Source organism: Cornus florida, unplaced genomic scaffold, assembly GCF_030987335.1.
Source record: "Cornus florida cultivar Cherokee Brave unplaced genomic scaffold, ASM3098733v1 CherokeeBrave_3.0.0_Hap2_Chr06, whole genome shotgun sequence".
Lineage (NCBI taxonomy): Eukaryota > Viridiplantae > Streptophyta > Magnoliopsida > Cornales > Cornaceae > Cornus > Cornus florida.
The window spans coordinates 65,576,670-65,600,269 of NW_026775576.1; the positions used below are offsets into that span (position 1 = coordinate 65,576,670).

A 23,600-nucleotide genomic window follows, 5' to 3' on the forward strand; every position below is an offset into this window, starting at 1 on the left:
TGAAATGAGTTGGATTAACTATAAAAAGTTAAGTCCTATTTATATGGATGTCTATGCACCGGTATGGGACGGTGGTATATTAGGGACGGCAAAACACTGAGACTTACCTATATTGGGGATGGATTAGTTCAAACACTAAGTCCTACCTATATTGAAATAAGATGGATTAACTACAAAAGTTAAGTCCTACTTATAACTAAGTATCAGGTCAATAAACCTTTTGAATGACACACTTGGAATGGACTTTATATATTTATGTTATGGTATTATGGTATGAGCTTGACTCTCATGACCATGATTAGGGTGCGTATATCGCCTAGGATGGATAGTTGGACAATAGTGTTGTTCCCTGGTAGGTCTAGGTACACATGACCATGTAATGTGCGATTTGTATGGTATCTCTACTCAGTCTGATACAAACCTATTGGACTAGTGAGCGTCCTATAGTGTGTATTATATACATATATGGACTACTCTAGATATTGTTGAGTCTATCTAGGATGTATCTGCATAACGGATTCTTGTTTGAATCGTAGTGGATAGGACTTGCATGTGGGCCTGACCCACTCTTTTATTTTTCAGGTGCTCGTCAGTTCCAGGGTTAGAGCTTGATCGTGCAGAGCAGATACAGACTTTTATTCCACCGACTACGTATGATTGCTTACTTATTAGCTTTGGATCTTATTTCAGTTATTTCATTTACAGTTGGAATTTTTATTAGGGGTCCACTAAATAAATTCCCGTTAATTAGAGGTTTTGGAGTTTGGATTTTTATAATATTATTTTGAGGATTTTTTATTAGAGTTCTTTTCAGCCATTTATTATTTATTTCTTATTATTTCAATTTGTATTATGTGTTTATTAAATATTAATTGTTTTTGGATCTGGGCCTGATCAACTCGTGTCTCGAATCCGAAGAGTATCACATAAAATGTCAAGATTGCCCTTTGATATTTTATTAATATAAATTATAAAATATCAAAATCCTTAAATATTTACTCTTTTACACTCATTACACCTATATATATATATATATATTTATATTTAAATGCATTATGTATATATCTATATGTATATGTATTACTGTAAACCCCAAACCATTATACACCTAGACCCATAACATCCACCTCAACACCTACTAACCACCACCACCGCCTGAGTTGGATCACTCGGCCATCACCACTTCCACCTTCCTATTGCACCCAAAATGAGCCACTACCACATTTGCCTTCTTATTACTCCCAAAACGAACCCATTCACTGATTCCACGCTACTATAGCTCCCATGTAGGAGGCGAATCGGATTACTATGCTCCGCCATCACCATCACGGTAGCAACCATAGTTAGAGGAGTACAACTACTCCGAGAATGAACAGAACGCGCAGCGGCAATCGTCTTCCTCATCCAGATTGTCTTCCCTACATGCGTTGCACGCGCCACCGTGGAGCTTTCTACAACAAGGCCAGAGAATATGAAGCAGTGAGGGGTAGGGATTGATTCGTGGAGCTCTCTACAATTGGCAATTTTAGGAACATGACCAGAGGAATCAGAAGCGACCGCCACCACCGTCGATCAGAAGCGACCACTACCACTACCGACAAGTAAAAGCGACGTCGATGTCAAGGCCAGATCCAAGGGTTCAAGAACAGCCCCTCACTTCCAAGACATAGATATTAAAATGACACTGTTAGCGGATCCATTCTGACCTCACGCCGGTTAATACTGTCATCATTCCTCTCCGACGCCAACGTTACCGTTGTAGAACGCTCCGATTGCCTACGCTTCATTGCCCAAATCAACAACGCATTCGGCGACAACGTGAGGGCCCACACCGTCGATCACAAAAAGGATCTCTTCGTCGTTCCGTCCGAGTCCCTCTGGTTTAAACTCAGAGCTTGCCGGCTTCTTTGGACGATGCAACACATAGCTCACACTTCTATTGTATGAAGTGTCGCCAGTGTGATCTTGGGCTTGAAGCTTCTCTCTCTCAATCTGTTTGGGCTTAAGCCTCTCTCTCAATCTGTATTTATATATATAGAGAGAGAGAGATAAAGGGTTCTGTCATTCCTTTCATGTAACTTTGTTAGGCTTGTTTGGGTTAGGGTTTGGAGGGGAAAGAGGAGAAGAGAATGAGGAGAGAGAAAATTGGGTTTCCTATATGGGTTGTACCCGGACCCAAAGGTATTTAAGTTAATAAAAAATGATTGTATTTGTCAATTTTATATAAAAAGGTAATAAAGTCAACTCACTTTGTTTATTAAATTTGAGGGATCCTTGCGCCGTCATTGTACTTTATTCTTTATTCTTTTTCTTCTTCTTTTTTTTTCTAGTTTTTGACATATACAACTCTTTCAAATTTCAGGTGCATACGAGGCTTTAAATATGCATTATAACCCTCAAGTAGGCACGTCCACCACTTAAATTTCACACATAGCATGAAACTCATACAATTTTTAGGCCATAAAAAAAAGAAAAAAAACTTAGTGCACACACCCTCAGATTTAAAAACATTCCTCATTTTTTCTAGCAACAAATACTACTGGAATGGAGATGTGGTGTAAAATTATACAAAAACTACCTTATTTAAATAAATAATTAATTAAAGTAACAAATATATCGTCCTACCAGACACCATCGTCTTACAACATACCAACACACCCTTAACTGAATTCTTAATTACCAATTAATATAATAAAATAAAACAAAATATGTTCAACAGTGATTTATATATAATATATTACGTGTTTAAAAAAAATATAAATAAAAATTCTAATAATCAAACGGTTGAGAAGATAGACAAAAACGATCAGTCTTTTGAACTGACTCTATCTAGACTAGCTTGATCTCTCCATACATTCTTTTGAACTAACTCTATCTTGATCTCTCCATACAATCTTCTCATAATCATACAGGAGGACAGCCAACTGAGAGATACGTATGAATGGCATAGGAATAGGTGGAATTGATTCAGATTGTCATTTTCCCATCAATTCTATTCATTTAATTTCCTCCAATACTTCCAAATTTAATAATAAATTAGTAATAAAGAAAAAAAATGTATTGAATAGCTAATTTTAAAAAAATAAATATACTTTATCCTTCATGAATTTATAGGCAAAGGCTGCAAAGTTATTGAGGGTTTCATGATAATATGTGGTTGATGTTCATTCAAATGGAATGTTATGTCAGGAGGTAAACAAATTGTGACCAACAATGTCATGCAAAAATTGCTCATTTAAACATGGTAAAATTCGCCAATTTTTTTTTTTTTATTTATAAATAAACTAAAAACTAATATACAATAGGCAAATATCCTTCAAAATTTTAAATACCTGCATTTTAAAATTGGGCAAATAAATACATTCATATTGTTTTACTGTGAAATGCCTAAATTGCCTTTACAAGTTATTTGGCCTTGTTTAATGTCACGTGAAATTGGATCTTATGGAAACAAATCACCTTAGAAATGTTTCTATTTCATTTTTTGACATCTCAACATCGAATGGTGCCCCAAAGGCATAATGGTATTTGGTATGGATCTGAAAGTAAATTCTTGAAATCTTACTTTCGAATGGCATTCTTAACTTGAAAAAAAAAAACATGAAATCTTACTTTCGAATGGCATTCTTAACTTGAAAAAAAAAAAACATCGAATGACAAATGAAAGTCAACATCTTTGTTTAATTTTACGCCACCGTTCCAAAATTTTTGTTTATCTCTTATTTTATAATGCCCCAAAGTGTGTCATATTTCAAAAATAGATGTACATGCATCATCCTTATTCTATAGTGTCATAACTACTATTTATACAACTTTAATTTTTTTTACCTTCTTTACTTCCTTTCCATTTTTTTTTTTTTCTTCTGTGCTATACTTTTTTTTTTTTTTTTGAAGGTCCTCTCAAAGAAGATAATTTATTCTACATAGAATTTTATTTTTGGCAATCAAAAGAGAGAATTTATTCAATAGTGACTTCTTTTTGGTACAATCGAAAATAATTTATAAAAAAAATTATTCAACATAATTTTTTTTTGGGTCCTATAAAAAAATTTATTTAGTTTTTTTTTTTTTTAGGGGTGACAATTCGTATTCGTTGGTCGTAATTGTGTCGTGTCGACCTAAAGATATTCTACTAAATATCTTAACCCGAACACGACCAGTTTAATGTCCGTGTCAGGGACCCTCAATAATAACTCGACCTGTTTATTAAACGGGTTACAAGTGTAATCCGTTTAATGACCTATTTAGTAAAACAAAAAATTATATTATTTAAATTATTGATAATATTCAATTAAAAAATAAATACTATAAAAATATAAGTTTCAATCCACAAATATTACTAAATACTCTTTAGTCTACAAAAGAATAAATTATATGATATAAGTTTAAATGATTATTTTGAAACCTAAATATAAATTTATTAATGACATGTATAGTTAAACGGGTTATACGGGTTGACCCACTTCAACCCAAATACGATATGATTAACTAAACGAGTTAATTGTGTCAAACTTTTTACGATCCGAACACGTTTAAGGTCAACTCAAACCCATTTAACTCGCATGTGTTCGAGTCGTGTCAAACTTTGCTATCCCTATTTTATTTATATTTTTGTCTTGTCAAAAGATATTCAAAATATTAAAGATTATAGATAAAGAAAGGAAATTTAAAAGAGTAATTGTGTCATCTAAAAAAAACATTTACTTATAAAGTTAGGGTATAATTGTCATTTCTGTTAAGATTAAAGTGCAAACGTAGAAAAGTGGAGTGTTTACAATTATAAAATGGGCAAAGTACAATAAACCCCCCTCGACTATGAGCATTTTCCATTAAAACCCCTTATATAATTTTTACCAAAGAACCCCGTCCAACTATTCAAGAGGGTAAAAGAGTAGATGTTTGGACCAAAATGCCCATATTGCTATTTTATTTAAATTCTAATTCATGCAAACTTCAAAAATTCATATCTTACAAACCATACTTCCAAAAATTACAAATAATATGTGCATGGAAAGCTTATGAAATAAGGATTCCATAAATATATGATTTGTTTAATAAGCTATCATAACCAAAAGAGAAATAGGCAATCTAAAAATCCGCTCCAACAATTTATTTTATTTTTTAAAAAATAAATACTCGGAATATTTGTAAGAAATTTTTTAAAATTATTCATTTACATATGGAGTATAACATATAAAAAAATTAGCCCCAATAGAGACTGATTTTATGAGATATCATATTGTGAATCAAAGTATTTTCATTTCACCATTTAAAAAATATATATATCAAAATAAATTATCGGTCTCTGTTGGGGCTAAATTTTTTATATGTTATACATCATACTTAAATAAATAATTCTATAAATTTTCTAATAAATATCCCAAGTATTTTATTTTCGCTAGAAGAGATTTTTAGATTGCCTATTTCTCTCAGCTCAGTCCATATGTAATAAATTTAAAAATAAAAAATAATTCTATAAATTTTCTAATAAATATCCCAAGTATTTTATTTTCGCTAGAGGAGATTTTTAGATTGCCTATTTCTCTCCTCCCAGTCCATATGTAATCAATTTAAAAATAAAAAATAAAAAATTAATACTACTATTCTTATCAGCTAAATATATGTAATCAATTTTTAATATTAATCTGTCTTCCTATGAGCCCAATTTAACCCAATTCATAGTACTACTCTTCTTCTTTCTATCAGCTAAATTCATATCGTTAGTTCCCTACTTTGCAATCCTGGCTCCGCCTTTGGGATTAGTCTAACTAACAAACAATGTTTCATTTTCCCTTCCCATTTTATCCTATACTTATACTTGAATCCACGTGTCAATGTGTCATACATAATACACACTGGTGTGTATATGTATTGTTGAAGAAACATTATTTTCTGAAAATCTCTAAATTCTACAAAATTTCTCTCTTTCCTATGGAGTTTTCGACTTTGAACCCTAACTTCACGAATGTAATGCAAGTGTCAGCACGAGAGTATGAGAGTTGTACTGCAGATTATGCCTTCAGGACCTTCACAAGTGGTCCGGCGACCGTTCCTTTGATTGAGAAAGGTGTCTTTTATTTTGTATGCAGTGTCTCAAACTACTGTACCCTTGGACAGAAGGTAGCCATTACTGTCAGTAAATGGTCCCCTGGTTCTGCACCAACATCGCCTCCTTCGGTACCCTTTTCGGGGTCTTTAGGGCCGGATGAGTCTCAACCTTCAGAGGATGATGTTGCTTATTCCTCTAAGGCCCCAAATAGTGCGGACTTGGCTATGTCAAAGGTTGGTCTATTTGATAATGGAGTCCTTTTAGGCTGGCCTTATGTTTTGTGGTTCGTATTGGTTTTGGTCTTTGAATGGTTCTTTTAGAGAAAGTGGACTTGTATGCAAAGGTTGTGCTAACATTATTCTAATGCAGTGGATTCTGACAACAACCGTAGACTATTTTTGTATCAAGTTTTAGGGTTGGACTGCTTGAGCTGTGTGTCAATGCATCTGGAGTCCACTTTCTTGTCATTTTAATATTTCCCTTCTTGGTTTCCTTTAATATTTGCTTTTCCAATAACAGAAAATGAAAAATCTTAATGAATCTAAAAATAAAACCCTTGTATTGAGTAGTTGGTTTAACATTAACAATTCAATGCCAAGCAAGGTTTAAGAAGTCCTCTCATGATATACATTGTTTGAAACATAATTTTCAGTTGGTATGTGTTATTTGCATTGCACTAGGGTCCCCCAAAAAATGAGCACGTTTTTATTTTATTTTTTTATTTATTTATTTTTTTTTTTGCAGTAAATAAAATGAGCGGAGTTTGATGAGCCAGAAAAATAGTTTTTCTGACACATCATGTGAAGGAAGCATAACAGTCACCATTCAAGGTAAAGATCGGAGTTAGGATCCTTTGCGGTATAACACGCGTGTTGTACTGTATCAGACGAATTTTAATACTTCCACGTGTGAGTTGGGATCTATCGAATTTTGTGTGTTGTACGCACAAATTCTCAACTTATACAACATGTCGCGTGTTATATTGTATCAGACGAATTTTAATAATTACACATGTAAGTGGGGATCTGTCGAATGTTATACAACACACATGTTGTACGCAAAGATTCCCAACTTATACAACATGCCTGTTGTATTGTGTCAAACGAATTTAACAACATGCCTGTTGTATTGTGTCAAACGAATTTAGCACTTGCGTGAATATTAAAACGATAATGTTTGAGTGTCCAGCAGAACAACAATGGATGCGTGAGTAACTTGTCAATTGAAAAAGAAAAAGAAAAAAAAGGGTATTGCATACTTGTGTTGAGGCTGGATGGCTTATATTTTAGTTGTTACTAGACCAACCATATGATTAAATTTCAAGTGAACGAGAGTCCTAAATGGGGGAGTTCATTATCACCATCACTTAAAATTCAACAAACAACAAATTTAAGGGAACCCACAAAATTCTATTTAATACCGGACCCAAGGATCTCTTCTCCATTGGTCCAAATTTCCCATAAATAAGGCACGGAATTTTTTTTATTTACATTTTTAGTACGTTATATTTTTTATTCAAAATTTAAAAATACACCCACTCAATATTACACTTAAACATTCTTGGCCCACTAATTTCTTTTGGATCCAAAAAATAATTGTCTCTCCTTTTCACTCTATACAGTCCCATATTTGTGATAATTAATTCTCTCTCACACTCTCACATTCCCTTTCATTTTTTGAAAATACCGAATAATATTCAAGCATCCATTGATATTTGTTGTTAAAAAAGAAAGTAAAGTAAATCGATTTTCTTGTTGAACGGGTCTAAAAGGTCAAAATAAAAAAAAATATGAGTCTCACACCAACACAAGTTGGACATGGCCCCACACATGCGGACAAGCCCAAAAAAAAAAAAAAAAAGAATTAAATTCTCATATTTGTTACAACAAATATCAATGGATACTAAATTTTATTATTCTTCAACCGCGCCCCCTCAAAAAAAAAAATCTGGATCCGCATCCGGACGCCAACACCTGGGGCACTCCTGCGTCCAGAAGCCAACACCTGGGCACTCTCGCGTCTGGACGCTATCTTCATCCGCCCCACCAGCTGCACGCATGAATCAACCCGCACGCCCCATCTATCATTTCGCATCCGAACGCCAGCCTACGGGGCTCAACTTTGATTTGGTCAAAGTTTGTTCCCTTTATCTAGGAAATTTGAATTTGAACGGGTTAGGGTTGTTTGGCAGCCTATTTTGAGATTAAGAGAGGGAAAGAGGCTAGGATGAGCCATCATTATGATATTTTGAAAAATATATTGGAGAGAGAATAGTTTTCTAGGGTTGGATGCTAAGTTTTGTAACAATGGGGCTGTAAAGAAAATCTTCTTCTTCTTCAATCCTTGAAGCTACTGCCATGTCCATGAGAAACTAACTCCTTTTCTAGGGAGTTGATATCACATAAACCAAGTAAACATGTTGTAATTGTCTTTTTTAATTTGGGGATTCATCTTGTATATATTTGATTTCATAAATTAGAAGTTGTTTATATTGAATCGATGTGTTTTTACATTGATTCAATGTATGTGATCTTCATTTGAATATATAATTATGTTGATATGTTTATCTTGTCTTAGAAATCATATTGACACAATTATGCACTTGATATTCCTACAGTGATAATGGAATGAATTTATGAAATGGTTATAGTGGCATGTTAATTGAAAATTTGTATAAATTGTACTTAAGGAAGATGGACCATACTACACTTTTAGGTTAATTTATGTTAGGTAGATGATCCATACCAACTGAAAATAATTTATGATAGAAAATCGAATTTCATGTGTTTCAACATACAATTGAAGAACTTTGATAGGCCAAGCTTAGGGAAGATGGTTCATACCACAACTTAGTTTAGGTGAATGAACCATACCAACCAAAGATGGGTTATGCTTAGTTCTGAAATGTATGAATTTCTAGAAGATGTTGTGGTTGTTTCATACTTCTACACATCATTTTATATACATAATTGTTTATCCCCAAGTTGAATGCAAGTTAGCATGTTTATGAAATTTTGGTGAAGTCAATTCCCTAACCTTCTCTTTAAATTCGCAAATCAATTGAATCATTTTACTTTCTATTTTAAGTTTTAATTTCATGTTAAGTAACAAACAAATCAAATCATCATATCTCTAATCAAGTTTGAAGTGATTTTACAATTTTGGTTGCCATAAACTAGCAATCGTTGTGAACCCTTATAATAACCCTATTCTACGTTGTTAAATGTGCTATTGCAAGTAGTAATTTTTAGTGGTAACAAATTATACCCATCAATTTGTCACTGAATATCATCATTGCTGAGCACATTGCATTCTCTGGGCACCACCATGCATGTCTTCGTCTTCATCATATGATTCTTGGGCCTGCTGATGCTTCCGCCGCATATCCTCCTCCATGTTCACATCATGCAGAGTAGTCTCCTCACATTCATCCAACTCCATATCCGACATCTGCATTGAAGGCTTTGGAGGCAGCACAACCTCGAGAGCCTTGCACTGTTCTGGAGTCATGGAGTCTGGGAATTCCACAGTGTAGTGAATGTACAATTTCCCTCTCAAGAAAGGTCGAGTACATAGGCATTCCCTCGTCATTTATCGCCTTAAATTGGTCTGTAAGAGAAATAAAAATCAACTATAACCAAGGGCGAATCCAGAAATTGTTAATGGGTTGTGGTAATATTTCTTTAGATGGATTAATAATAGTGATAATTGGGTAGGCTTGAGTCCACCCAAACCCACTCCTAGATCCGCCAGTGACCATAAACAATACAAATATCTAAAAATAATAATAACATCCACAAAGTGAGACATAAATAGAATTCAAGTATCTTCACAACAAGATATTAGGATGATACGGTTGCAGTTAAAGACCGAAGAGATCCACAAAAAGAAAAATCATGCTAAATATGAAAGAAATAATAAGTATAAAATAAAATGTGTTGGGGTGGTATGGAAATGTGCAAAGAAGAACTAGGGGGAAGAGGAGAAAGACCGAAGTTAATATGGATAGAGTTAGTAAGGAATGATATGATAGCATGTAGATTGAGTGAGACTATAGCATAAATAAAAGGAAAAAGAACACAGGATTCATGTAGCGGATCCAAGTAATTGGGAAAAGAGGCTTGATTGTTGTTGTTGGGGGAGGATTTATAAAAGAAAGAAAAATTACAGAAAAGTCCTACTTTAAAAAATAACAATGAACAAAGGTAGTAGTATTTTATTCATTGATGGGACTTATTTTCTGAATCTCTAACTTGTACAATATTTCCCTCTTTCCCTGCAGTATTCGACTTTGAATCCGAGCTTCACAATGTAATGCAAGTGTCAAGACAAGAGTATGAGAGTTGCACTGCAGATTATGCCTTCAGACCTTCACAACTGGTCCCGCGACCGTTCCTTTGATTGAGGAAGGTGTCTTTCATTTTTCATGCAGTGTCTCAAACTAATGTGCCCTTGGCCAGAAGATAGCCATTACTGTCAATAAAGGGCCCCCTGGTTCTGCACCAACATCGCCGCCTTTTGATACCCTTTAATTTCGGGGTCTTTAGGGCCAGATGAGTCTCAACCTTCAGAGGATGATGTTGCTTATTCCTCTGAGGCCCCAGATAGTGTGGACTTGTCTATGTCAGTGGCTCCTAAGAGAAGGGTTGGTGTATTTGATAATGGAGTCCTTTTTGGCGGGCCTAAAGTGTTGTGGTTTGTTTTGGTTTTTGGTCTTTGAATGGTTCTTTTAAAGAAAGTGGACTTGTATGCAAAGGTTGTGCTTGAATATCATTGGTTCGAGTTCGAGTCTCAAGAGTAGCCACCATGTAAAATGTCAAAGTTAAGTTTGTCTCCAGTCCTTCCTCTTTGACTTTGCTAAAGCGAGACCAAAATTGGATAATGTTTCTTAATTCCCATGTATCTACAGTCTACTGCACTTACACTTGAATTGACATTCTCAGACTTGTCATTACAGTTTGAAAATTAATTTTGTGATCAACTAAAATCATAATGAATTTTAAGGTTTAAGAAGTAGTATTGGAATTCGCTGTCATTTTGCTTTGGTTGTGGATATATTATTCAATAGCAATTCCCGTGATATGCATTGTTGGAAACATAATTTTCAGTTGGTATGTGTTATTTGCATTCCACTAGGGTCCATACAATGAGCACAGTTTGATGAGCCAGAAAAGTACTCCGCATGTATTTTGACACGTTGAAGCTTAAGGTCACCATGAGGTAAAGACACGAGTTGGGACCCACGTGGATTCCAACACTTGCATATGGGAAGGTTCAAACATGTATGAGCTATGATCCGTTGAATGTGTTTGTCGTACAGACAAATCTAATACTTGCACATAAATAAGTTGGATTCGTCCTGTCAATAGAGATTATTTGAATATGGTATATACTATAATATTTTAGTGAATGTGACAGTTCTCATATCGTTGGATAAATCCGATCAGTGGAGATTATTTGGATATGGTATTTATAATATTATAGTGAATGTTAGAAAGTAAAGACATATCCGCTAAAAGAAGCTAGTCTTGTCAAATTGAAATTCTTAAAAACAAAATATAGATAATAAAATAATTACTATAATTTAAATTGTGTACTTATGATGAGGCTGGATGGCTTGAAGACCAACCGCTGAGTTATGGACCGATCACCAACAACACTAGAAGAGTTGGTAGTGTTGGTGATGGGTCATATTGTGTGATGATTCAATTCAATATTTAATTTGGAATATATTAATAGAAGTCATGTTGCTTGTAATAATTGATTGAATAGAGGCCCGTTGAGAATCATATATTTATATATATATATATATATATATATATAACAGAATTGCATTAGCCTTGTGGACTTCCTAGTCAATAGCAGCCAAAGACTAGCGCATATGACAATAGTCCTTTTTGTCCGGCTTTCCCTGTTGTGCTGAATATCATTTTTAGTCTTTGACTACTTAACAAGTAGCAATCCACATATGACTCGATTTTGGTCTTTGACCACTCAACAAGTAGTAATCCATATATGACACTCAACTTCTTAATTGTCTTAATTGGAATTCTTATAACAAGCACAATAAGACAACTACAATTAAGCCCCTAAGAATACCAATCCATTGAAAGAAACACAATTTTCAGCAATCACAAAAATATCGAGATAAAAGCACAAGATATTATAATAGTGCAAGAAATTAACAGTCAATGTGATTAGCAAGAAATCAATAATGATTAAACCTTGCTTGGAAATCCCAAATCAAAAATCACCAATCTAATGCCTAGATAAATCATCATATAGAATATCGAAACAAATTTATGGGAACCTACAAATCCAAGGATCTCTCTTCTCCATTGGTCCAAATTTCCCATAAAGATCATCATTGCTGAGCACATTGCACTCTCTGGGCACCACCGTGCATATCTTCGTCCTCATCATATGCTTCTTGGGCCTGCTGATGCTTCCGCCGCATCTCCTCCTCCATGTTCACATCATGCAGAGTAGTCTCCTCACATTCATCCAACTCCATATCCGAAATCTGCATTGAAGGCTTTGGAGGCAGCACAGCCTCGAGAGCCTTGCATTGCTCTGGAGTCATGGAGTCTGGGAATTCCACGGTGAAGTGAATATACAGTTTCCCTCTCATGAAAGGTCTAGAGTACATGGGCATTCCCTCATCATTTATGGCCTTAAATTGGTCTGTAAGAGAGATAACAATCAACCATAAACAATATACATCTAAAAATAATAAGAACATCCACCAAGAGAAGACGCAAATAGAATTCAAGAATCATCACAACAAGATATCAAGAATCATCACAACAAGATATCACGATGGTACAGTTGCAGTTAGAGAACGAAGAGATCCACAATAAGAAAAATCATACTAAATACCAAACAAACAATAAGTATAAAATAAAATGTGTTCGGGGGTGGCATGGACACGTGCAAAGAAAAACTAGGGAAAGAGGAAGATCAAAGTTAACATGGATAGAGTTAGTAAGGATATGATAGTATGTGGATTGAGTGAGGCTACGGCATAAATAGAACGGAAACACAGGGTTCATGTAGCGGATCCACGTAGCTGAGAAAAGAGGCTTGATTATTGTTGTTGTTGGGGGTGGATTTCATAAAAGAAAGAAAAATTACTTATAAAAATACAAGGTAGCAGTATTTTATTCATTGATGGGACTTTGCTGGTTTTGTATTTTTAAAAGTTTGGACTTAATTGCATTTGCTGCAATTCCCTGCAGCAAATTTTAGTTCAATCACAAGAAGATAGGATGGCCCCCAATATGAACAATTTATTAATTTTCATCCAACAAAAGTAGCTCTTTAAGTTATAAATTTCAATTAGTTCTACCACACTAGAATTAATCTGTACTCACCAGGCTTGACAACTTCTCCAGGTTGGGATTTAATTAGAAGCTGCCTATTATCCAGATGGGTCAGTATAAATTGGAAGCCACATAGTGCCTCGGTGAGGGACAAGGTGTGTTCAACGAAGAGGTCGTCACCCTTCCGCTTAAACCTGGGGTGATCTTTCTGGTGTAGAACAAAGACTATGTCCCCTGTAACTGTGTCAGGCTGCAGGAAAAAAAAAAAAAAATGATTTAACAAAGCATAGCACTTCAGTCATTTATAGTTAACAAATATCCAAAGAAATCCTTTCTTACCGCCTCATCAGCCTCCCCAGGGAATGTAATTTTTTGTCCATTTTGCATTCCCTTCTCCACATGTACTTCTAGAACTTTCTTCTCCTGTAAAACCTTCTCCCCCTTGCACTGTGGGCATCGATCCTTGTCATTTATGGTTTCACCGGTACCCTTACACTCATTGCAAGGATGCTGCATCTGCTGGATCATTGATGGACCGAGATGTCTTATAGAGACTTTCATTCCAGACCCTTGACAGCCCATGCATTTCGTTGAAGCACCTGACTTGGATCCTTTACTGCAAATCATTGCATAGCCACTCAATATGGAGCAAAAATAGTACCAAAACTAATACTAACAATAATAATAATCAACAGGCATGGAACATAAATGATGACACAATCAGTAGCAAAAATAGTACTAATACTAATGCTAATACTAATAATAATCATCAGGAATGGAACATAAATGATGACACAGTCAGGTACTCACCCCTTGCACTTGGAGCAGAGTACATTGCGTGAGAGGGAAAGTTTCTTTGATGTTCCGTTGTAGATATCCTCCAGAGAAACCTTGAGGGGATGCACCACATCCTCTCCCCTCCTCTGCCTTCGGCCCCTGCTGCTTCCGCCACCTGTAAACAGATATATTTCAATACCAAACTTTCACGACTGTTTGAATTCACTCACATTGAAAACAGTTTCAACTCGAAAAGTTACAATTTCTTACCACCAAAAGGGCTACCACCAAAGAAGGATTGGAAGATGTCAAAAGGGTCATGCCCACCAGCTCCACCAGATCCCATTCCTTCCTTGAGAGCATCCTCACCATACTGATCATAAATTTCACGCTTCTCCGGGTCACTCAGAACTTCATAAGCTTGGGCTAGCTCTTTAAACTAAAAAATAAAACTTACAAAATTTAGAACATTGAGTACTCAAAAAAGTATTAGTAAACAAGTTGCAGCATATCATACTCTGTTATAAAACTAGATAAAAACTTCCAGAATCAAAGTAATTAACTTAGGCATTAGGAATAATTCAACATGCACAAAAATAATTTACACATTCAGTCTATTCCGAAAACAACAGGGAATTGTAAAAGAAAAATCATGATAAACTTGCAATTATGGATGGTTTGCTAGAATTCTTTTATTTAATATGAAGTGCCATATACTCATAAACATTAGAGAACATCCCTAAAAATCCAAGGTTTAGTTACTGCAGCCAAATCAATTCACAAATATACAAATTGGGTATGCATTTGTGCACAAAAATTAACATAAAGCCCAGTTCTTGACAAGCTGTTGTACCAACACCTGAGCTCCGCATAGACCAAAGAGGGGCAGGTGGTGATAAATCTAATCACATATATCGCGAATTTCAGGTGAAACTGAACAAATCAAGACTACCCTTTTCTATGAATACATCTGATTACATGAACAATAACAAGAACCACCAATCAACACACACTTACACATATAATCACACACACACACACATAAATATAGCTGATCTATAGAATTGAATGGATGAGGAATTACCTTCTCTGGATCGCCTCCTTTGTCCGGATGATTTTTGATCGCGGCCTTTCTATAAGCCTTCTTCAGATCATCCTGCGAAGCGTTCTTCGAAACCCCTAGGATTTCATAGTACTTCGTGTTGTCGCTTTTCTTAGGTGCTCTCCCAAACATCTTCGATTATCAATCAAAAATCTACAGATACTCACACACAATAAATCAATCAGACGTTGTGAATCAGTACCATGAAAGAAGATCGATCAATATATATATATAGAGAGAGACATAGTTTCTATATAGAGAGAGAGAACGAACCGACGGCAACCCTAGTTAGAGAGATCGAAGGATTGGGTTGCGCTTGACCTTTGTGGTGTTCAGATAGGAAACTACGAAGCACAATCCGAAAGGAAAGAGGCCTTGTGGTGTGAATCCAACTGTGCTTTATTGGAGAAGTATTGGACGGTCCGGATTAATTTATGTTGACAATTTTGATCAACGAAGACTTGCAAGATGTTCTAGAATCGTCTACAAAACTATTTTTTTTCTTATTTATTTTTTCATTGTTTAATTATGACCTCCTCCAAAATCATGTCATTACAGATTTATTTAAAACGAGATGCCCTATAATGCTCTACAAATTTATTTTCTTTCTTATTTTTTTTATAGTTAATTATGATTTTCAAAATAAATTCCTTTACTTATAAAATACTCATATTACCACACAGCATTACTATACAGTCAAACAAAACAACAATATAGTAGTATCGAAACTAAATAAATATTATTTAACATGTATAAACCCATGCTTGCAAATTCTTTTTTGATTCACATTATTTTCCTAAAAATATTTTTATAAAAATAAAAAACGATTCTAGCATGTTTTGTTTGCTTTAATTCTCTCAAATCAATTTTCAAAAACTCCGTAAATAATTTTAAACAACTGAAAATAATAATAATAATAATAATTTTTTTTTTTCTTTTTCATATCTCAAAATGAAATATCATTCTTGAACCAAATAGATTCATTGCAAACAGGTTTAAAACTTCAAAAACACAATATAGTTTTCAAAGAACTCTAAAAGTTAATCTTTTTCTGAATTTTATTTTTATATAAAATTATAAAACATTATACGCTAAATAAAATTTTAATCTTTTATTTTTTAGTCTCTAAAAAGTATGATTTGCCAACTCTATTGAACTGAATTCGAATCGACATCTGACAAGTCTAAATCAACGATATAAAAAGAAGACTCGAACTCGCTCGAAACTTAGGAGTGATTTGGGATGAAAAAACAAAGTACCAAAATCACTGGAGCCAAGTCTATATGAAAAGAATTAAGGACTCAATTATTTTTACATCATTTGGTGCTATTTGATTACTTAAATCAGTAATTATTTTAAACTATTATTTAATTAAGCACATTATAAAACGCAATATAAATATTATTGAAAATTGTAAATGCCACTTGCAATGGAGAACATGAAGAACTTCGAAAAAAAATATCAAAAAAATATATTTATTTTTTAACTATCACTTAAAAACTTTTAGTATTTAAAATTCAGCTTTTAAATTTTCAATATTTATCCATTATTTTGACGTAAAATATATTCTTCTTTCAGATAAATAATTTTATTTTTATTTTTATTTTTATTTTTCAATGTTTGGCAAATGTCAAGATTGAGCTCTAGTTTATCAAGTGAGATGTGTAAGATAACTTGCCAAAAATAAATAAGTAAATTATTTTTGTTAGGTTTTAATATTTTATGACAACCAAACACGATAAAATAAAAAAGAAATATTTTTTGGAACTAATTTTCAATTTTATCAAACAATACTCTCTCTCTCTCTCTCTCTCTAAGCTCACACACAAATTAGAAATTTTTTTCTTTTTTCTTTTCAGTCACACAATACAGGTTTGAGCCTCAAATATAAAAATTAACAAGATTTAGCCTTAAAACTTGAATTAAATACACCCCAAACAAATTTAATCAATGAGATTTTTTTTTTTTCATATTTCTTTTAGATTTCTTCACCTAAATGGCTAAATCTAATGAATCAAATTCTTTTACATGCTAGATCTACGCAAGATCTACAAGTATTCTTCAAATCTATCTGGTTTTTAAAGTTTATTTATTTATTTATTATTATTAATTATATTTTGTAATTTGCTGTTAACTTCTGAATGTTTATACATATCTATATAATTTTTAGTATTTTGTATTATTTTCAGGGTAAAAATGTCTGTGTCCAAGTGCAGGTGGTGGATTGCGTGAGCAATGTGATGGAATTTATTAACGGCTCATTTACTTGCATGTTAAAAGTCTATTATTGTCATTAATTTAATAAAAAAACTCTAGACCATTAAGTCTAGTGTCAGATTCTTGTCACTTGTATTAACTGATCGGTAAAAAAATTTAAAAAGAACATTAAAATTTATTAAAATCTCATATTTATTGAATTATGTAGTAACAAAATCTGTGACGGTGAACCACGCTAAAACATTATATATTCCCAAACACTATTTTAACTCCAAGTCATAAAACTTCCCCTTGAGAATTTTAAAATTCACCAAATCTAATAGGGATATATTTGTGATCCAATCCAACAATTCAACAAATTTTATGTTGTTGAATTCACACCTAATTTAGTAGTTTATCGAATATCACTAAAATCTTCACATTTGGTGAAGTACCTGTGTAATTACATGCATTCATCATGTAATATCACCGTTGCAGGGAAGTTTTTCTCGTGCCCAAGAGAGAATTATTATTTTTATATAAAAAACCAGATCTGGAGAGAGCAGCAGCATAAAACACTACAACTATAAGACAATGCTAAGCATAGGAAAATACCACTACAGCCAAAGAAATACAATGACACAATACACAAAGTCATGCTTATAGCAATTTCATAACTACGCAAATTCCAAGTCAAAACACCAGTGTGCCACCACCAAAACATTTAGGAAAAGAAAAGAACATGATAAGAATAAAGCAATCCCCAATTTACATTCATCATCAAATCCTTCTACTGAGTAACTGGTAGTGAAAGTCAATGGAGTTTTCCAATCATCCACGGAATGCTTAATGAAACGTGAGACAGGTTTGAATTTTCGGGATATAATGGCATGCATTTCATTACAGCATAAAAGGATGGTGGATACAACACCGATTTCATCTAACGAATTATGTCCTAGCTTTCTTCAATTTTATGTACAATGAAGAGAGAGATGCTATAAGAGAACTCGGTCAGAAGGGGAAGGTCCTCTGGAGTTCCTAGTTCCAACACTTCTTAAGTTTTATAACTTAGTTCATTCAATCACAACAAGGATAAAACCGATTGGGAACCGTAACTACAACGAAAATACCTCCTAATAACATTTACAAGTACCTATTAGCCAAAGAGAAATCCCAGCATTGTTGGCCATTTGAGCCACATATTTGCTCACAGTTCCAGCTTTCATTGAAGGTTTCCTACCTGCAGTATTCTGGAAATCGTAATGAGCCTCAATGTTAAGAGTGACGAGGTACAGCTCTTCTTAAATCTCAAAAAGGACAAGAAATAACATATCTTCAAAAAAAAACACGAATATGATGATGTTCAAGATGCTACTGCAGTCAAATAACCATTTTTGCATCTGTTTCCTATCTCACTTAAACTTGTACTGTAGTGCTTTAGGTAGCATTTTTCAAGTTTTAAATTCAACCATTTTTTATCCTCTTCTTCGTTTTTTTTTTTTTAGATGATGGATTCATGCCTATTTCATGGAACACCCCACAATTCTGTTCCCGAGAGTAAGGGAGGGAGTTGTCCTGTGCTGCCTTGAGTCCCAAAAATTTGCATCTATTATCTCCCAAAATATCAAGCAGAAAGAACAACAAACAGCGATTAAGAAGAGAGTTTGATCTGTGAAAGTATAACTAACGTTTACATTCTAGAGGTAGTTACCATCACTTGGAAGAAAAAGAAGTATAAGGAAACAAATGAGTCCAGAAAACAGACACATAATATCCCACCCACAGAGATGGTTGCTAAATGCAAGAAAATTATGTCTAAAAAGGTTTGACGTGGAAATGCAGCGCATCAGCAGAAGCAAATATAGGTAGGTTTGGGAAAGAAAATAATAATAATAAGGTAGCATTGATTGATATTTTAAGTAAAGGGGAATGCAGGTTGTTCATGTACTTTTCGACGACAGAGGGAAGGTCCAAACGGGGTTTATAATTTGCCATAGAATGTACCCTTTAGAGTCCTTTCATTCAGGAAATTCACCGGGTGGGTCTTGAAGACAGCGTCTTTGTGGGGAACACCCATTACATTGTTTTAGTATTAATCAACATTTGGAATGAAATGGATACAGATAATAGATTCTTGCATTAGGTGAAAGTTTTTAGGACAATCTCGTGTTACATTTGACTGGCTTAGACAAGGCTTAAATGGAAGTTAACGTATAGATAGATACGTACATTGTGGACACATTCGAATGCTGAAATCATGGCATCGGTGTAGCCAGTACATTCAATGCTTCTGTCCACTCCTCCACCAGTCATCTCAGCAAGCACCTAAAGAACAATCAACCGAAAAATTCAATCACTTATGTGAATTACAAAGAAAGGGCTAGGACTGCCAACAAGTTAAGAAAAGTACCTCTTGAACTGGTTTGTTATGGTCTTTTGGATTGATGAACTCTGTCACGCCAAACTTCTTTGCTGTTTACAAATAGAAGCAGATCTCATCAACTAAATTTCATTTTTTTTCGAGTAGAAAATAAATAAAAGAGGAGTATCAACTAGCATTGTCACTCTGTAGTATGTTCTGGCAATGCATATATAGTTCTATTTATAGTAAGCACATTGCTTACCTAGTTCAAATCTGTTAGCATTCAGATCAACACCAATAATTCTTGAAGCCCCAGAAATTCTGGCGCCTTCTGCAGCCTATTAACATAGATTTACCATAACATAAACAACTGCGGCCTAATAACATAGATTTACCATAACATAAACAATGCACTAAATATTTAAAAGAGAAGTAACTCACAGCAAGGCCTACAGCTCCCAAACCAAATACTGCAACAGTTGAGCCCTTTTTTGGTTTGGCAACATTCAAAGTGGCACCAAGGCCTGTAAAACAAACACCCGAAAATTTGTTTAATACATTAGTTAAAAGCTTTAGCGTAAACCTTATGAAAATTGGGACTAGAATTAGATGACGAGTGACGCCCGTCCTGTACCTGTGGAGATTCCACAGCTGAGAATGCAAACTTCGTCGAGAGGGGCAAGGGGGTTTATCTTGGCAACACAACCAACATGGATCACAGTGTACTCGCTAAAGGTGGATGTTCCGACAAAATGGTAAATAGGCTTGCCATTGATCGAGAACCTCGATTTTCCATAATGAATAATCACTCCCCTGTCGGTGTTAATCCTGAGGAGATCACACATGTTGCTCTCTTCTGATTTGCAATGAGCACAATCTTTGCACTTACTGGTGAAGACAGGAAGCACATGGTCACCTGGTGCAAGATCGGTCACGCCCTCTCCCACACTCTCCACAATCCTATATACCCACCAAAATTAAATAAAATGACATCAAAAAATAGAGGTTTTGGATTCAACATAATCATAAAACTCACATTATATTGTAAGAATCACAAAGGAACATTCAACAAAAATTAAATAAAAGGATAAAATAGTGATTTTGGATTCAATATAATCAGAAAACTCTTTATATTGTAAGCATAACAAATGAACAAGCAAACACTATTATATTGAAGTAGAGTAAGACCATTTCTGGACTACAATTAACATACCCTCCTGCCTCATGCCCGAGAATCCGAGGAAACACGGAGTTCTGTCCCTGCAATAATCGAAAAATTCATGGAAATTAATGTGCAGTACAAGCATAATGGATATATATAGTCATGAGTCTTAACTAAGCTAACAATGGTTGAAATAGAAAATGAAGGTTAATTTTACCTTGGCTTCCCAGAAGTAGACATCAGTGTGGCAGAGAGAGGTACAGAGGATCTTCAGACGGACCTCCATTTTCTGTGGAGGAGCCACCTCCACTTCTTCAATCACTAATGGCTTCCCTGCTTCCCATGCCACAGCAGCTGCAACATGAAACATAAAACACCCATCATTTCACAAATTCCAGATGATAAAAGTCATGAATCAAAATTCTCTCCCGTCACGATTTTTTTCCGTGTTCCCAGCTGTTGGTGCATTTCACCACTATCAATGGTGAATTTAGCTTATGGGTTAAATTTTACCATTATAATAACGAAATTCACCATTGATTGTGGTAAAATTCACCAACTGCAGGGAACTAAAATCGTGTAGAGGATTGGGGTCCTAAAATCATAAGCAGTAATCAGTCAATCTGAATGGACAACAGGTCCAATGAAAGTACAATTCAATATATACATAGGGAGTATATGAATTAAAAACATCACCTTTTGTCCATCTAGAGAAATATCAAAAATTAAATATGGAGTATTAACATCCCAAGAACCAGCTTTTAAAAAAAAAAAAAAACAAACAAACCACCATAATCAAACCCTCCCCTAAAATATAATTAATTGAAAATGATGGAGTAGAGTGATTAAAAAAACAAATTTAATTCAAACAATAATATAAAATCTGACACACACACATTCATAAGAAGGGTACACAATGAAATAGGAAGAAGAAAGAAGTAAGCTTTTTGTCCCTAATGTCACTATTACACAATTTTATATATACCCAAAGTTCATCAAATATACTAAAATCCCAAATTTACATAGCAAGAAAGAAGAAACCAACACTCAAAATGATTGACTGAACCAGGAAACAATTCTGCAAAGAACTACTATAGTACCAAACCCTTGAATAAAAAAAAATAAAAAATGTTTGAACCCAAGAAAGAAATCACAAGGGAGAGCTGAAATTAAGGTGGAATAGAGAAATATATAGAACATCACACCTCTGCAACATATGACTTGACCAGCTGTATTCGACATTTCTTCTTTTTCTTCTTCACTCGCAACCCAAAAAACATAAAAAACAGAGAAAATATGATATAAATGAGAGTATATTATATATAAAGCTTTTCAATCTCTGAAGTCGGTGGTTTGAGATGAGACTATTGTATTGGATGGGTATATATATACTATGAATGGGAAAAGAAACAATATGAGAAAAGTTTACAATTTTAGTGAATCAATTACTTTAATCAGTTAATGGGCAGTCTGAATAAGCAGAGTTGTTTTTGTTGGTATTATAATAAAGTGTAATGCAAATTCAGTAGGCTATGACAAAACCATCCCTGGTTTTCATTCTAGGGGCTTTTGGACACTGGTTTTACCATCCGTTGTTTTGTCGTTCTTGACCTTCATTATGAGGGATGTAAAAACATTAATGAAAAGCCAATATGATCGAGGTACCAAGAATATAATATTCACAGACAATGATGAGTTGTTATTTCTTGTTTTCGATGAGGTGTTGCTTCTACTTTTCAAACAGAGTCCTACGGCTTCTTGCTAATATTTTGTCAGTAATTTTATATATTTATTTTTAGGATAACCTCCACTTACTTCCCCCAATTTGCACTTGATCACCTTAACATTTGAAATTAGATCAGCATGACCAATAAAATGGAGTCAATGGCCAAGATAAGATGATGTCTCCTCTACCTTTTAAAGTAGATGGTAATGATTCAAGTCTTTAGAGGAGTAAAATGATGCGTGTCAAGCAATGTTCAAGGGGAATGCGGGTAATACCATAGTCAAAAAGATGACTATAATTGAAGACACATGATGCAGGCCTAATTCTACAGTTATGTTGTACACCTTGAACATTATTATAAAGCATTTAAATATAACAAAACATGGTTAAATAAGAAGACATCAGTTCTTTTTTCTGAGTTTACAAAAAATATATATATATTTAAAGAAGTGATCGACCTCTTTTGAGTCAGGTCAAGAGTTTCGATTATGAGAATATGACCAGATATCACACCTTGCCTACAGCCATTCAGGCCCAAACTTTTAACTTCAAAGAAAGGACTGATGCATGCATCAGCTGCAACTTATGTCCGTGGAACAATCGATGGTTGGGGGCCTGAGGGTACCTTGCCCAAAATTAAAGGGCCCAAAGTATTTCAATTTGGTTATTTCAAATTGGCTGATGTCTGTGTAGCCTACTTCATATCTGCTTGTGTGGAAATCAAAGTATTCATTTCTCCAACGAAAAAGCAGTAAATAACAATTCATAAGCAACATAAGTAAGAAGCATATGATATAATTATGCATAAGGAATGAGTTGATATCACCCATTGCTTTTTTCACCACCTAGCAACAAAGCTAAATGAGTTGTAAAAAATTGTGGACTGTATAAAGGCGGAGAGCTT

The 23,600-nt window shown here is 34.3% G+C and overlaps 4 protein-coding genes across 4 annotated transcripts; 1 reads left to right on the forward strand and 3 right to left on the reverse strand.

Moving 5' to 3' along the window:
- Positions 1-5,931: 5,931 nt before the first annotated feature.
- Positions 5,932-6,369, forward strand: LOC132314220 (blue copper protein-like). Its single transcript, XM_059813111.1, has one exon. The coding sequence runs from the start codon at positions 5,932-5,934 to the stop codon at positions 6,367-6,369; it is 438 nt and encodes a 145-aa protein (XP_059669094.1).
- Positions 6,370-9,270: 2,901 nt separating this feature from the next.
- Positions 9,271-9,652, reverse strand: LOC132314894 (dnaJ protein homolog). Its single transcript, XM_059813668.1, has one exon. The coding sequence runs from the start codon at positions 9,638-9,640 to the stop codon at positions 9,341-9,343; it is 300 nt and encodes a 99-aa protein (XP_059669651.1). The 5' UTR covers positions 9,641-9,652; the 3' UTR covers positions 9,271-9,340.
- Positions 9,653-12,191: 2,539 nt separating this feature from the next.
- Positions 12,192-15,661, reverse strand: LOC132311781 (dnaJ protein homolog). Its single transcript, XM_059809882.1, has 7 exons — positions 15,524-15,661; positions 15,233-15,403; positions 14,419-14,587; positions 14,182-14,323; positions 13,711-13,987; positions 13,423-13,621; positions 12,192-12,733 (listed from the first exon to the last, which is right to left on the reverse strand). The coding sequence occupies exons 2-7, from the start codon at positions 15,380-15,382 to the stop codon at positions 12,414-12,416; spliced, it is 1,257 nt and encodes a 418-aa protein (XP_059665865.1). The 5' UTR covers positions 15,383-15,403; positions 15,524-15,661; the 3' UTR covers positions 12,192-12,413.
- A 2,322-nt stretch (positions 15,662-17,983) lies between these two features.
- Positions 17,984-23,593, reverse strand: LOC132311782 (alcohol dehydrogenase 3-like). The gene is made up of 9 exons (XM_059809883.1): positions 22,176-23,593; positions 21,188-21,324; positions 21,022-21,068; positions 20,443-20,768; positions 20,250-20,332; positions 20,071-20,146; positions 19,857-19,918; positions 19,676-19,771; positions 17,984-18,696 (listed from the first exon to the last, which is right to left on the reverse strand). Exons 1-9 carry the CDS (start codon positions 22,210-22,212, stop codon positions 18,580-18,582), a joined length of 981 nt encoding a protein of 326 aa, XP_059665866.1. The 5' UTR covers positions 22,213-23,593; the 3' UTR covers positions 17,984-18,579.
- Positions 23,594-23,600: the final 7 nt, after the last annotated feature.

Excerpts from the sequence above, each read along its gene's own strand:
- LOC132311782 (XM_059809883.1), bottom strand. The coding sequence starts at position 22,212 with ATGTCGAATACAGCTGGTCAAGTCATATGTTGCAGAG. Across the intron at positions 21,069-21,187 it reads TCTACTTCTGGGAAGCCAAG|GGACAGAACTCCGTGTTTCC; the intron begins GTAAAATTAACC and ends CGATTATTGCAG. Across the intron at positions 19,919-20,070 it reads TGCTAACAGATTTGAACTAG|CAAAGAAGTTTGGCGTGACA; the intron begins GTAAGCAATGTG and ends ATTTGTAAACAG.
- LOC132314220 (XM_059813111.1), top strand. The coding sequence starts at position 5,932 with ATGGAGTTTTCGACTTTGAACCCTAACTTCACGAATGTAATGCAAGTG.
- LOC132314894 (XM_059813668.1), bottom strand. The coding sequence starts at position 9,640 with ATGACGAGGGAATGCCTATGTACTCGACCTTTCTTGAGAGGGAAATTG.
- LOC132311781 (XM_059809882.1), bottom strand. The coding sequence starts at position 15,382 with ATGTTTGGGAGAGCACCTAAGAAAAGCGACAACACGAAGTACTATGAA. Across the intron at positions 14,588-15,232 it reads AAGGAGGCGATCCAGAGAAG|TTTAAAGAGCTAGCCCAAGC; the intron begins GTAATTCCTCAT and ends TTTATTTTTTAG. Across the intron at positions 12,734-13,422 it reads TGGAGAAGTTGTCAAGCCTG|ACCAATTTAAGGCCATAAAT; the intron begins GTGAGTACAGAT and ends TCTCTCTTACAG.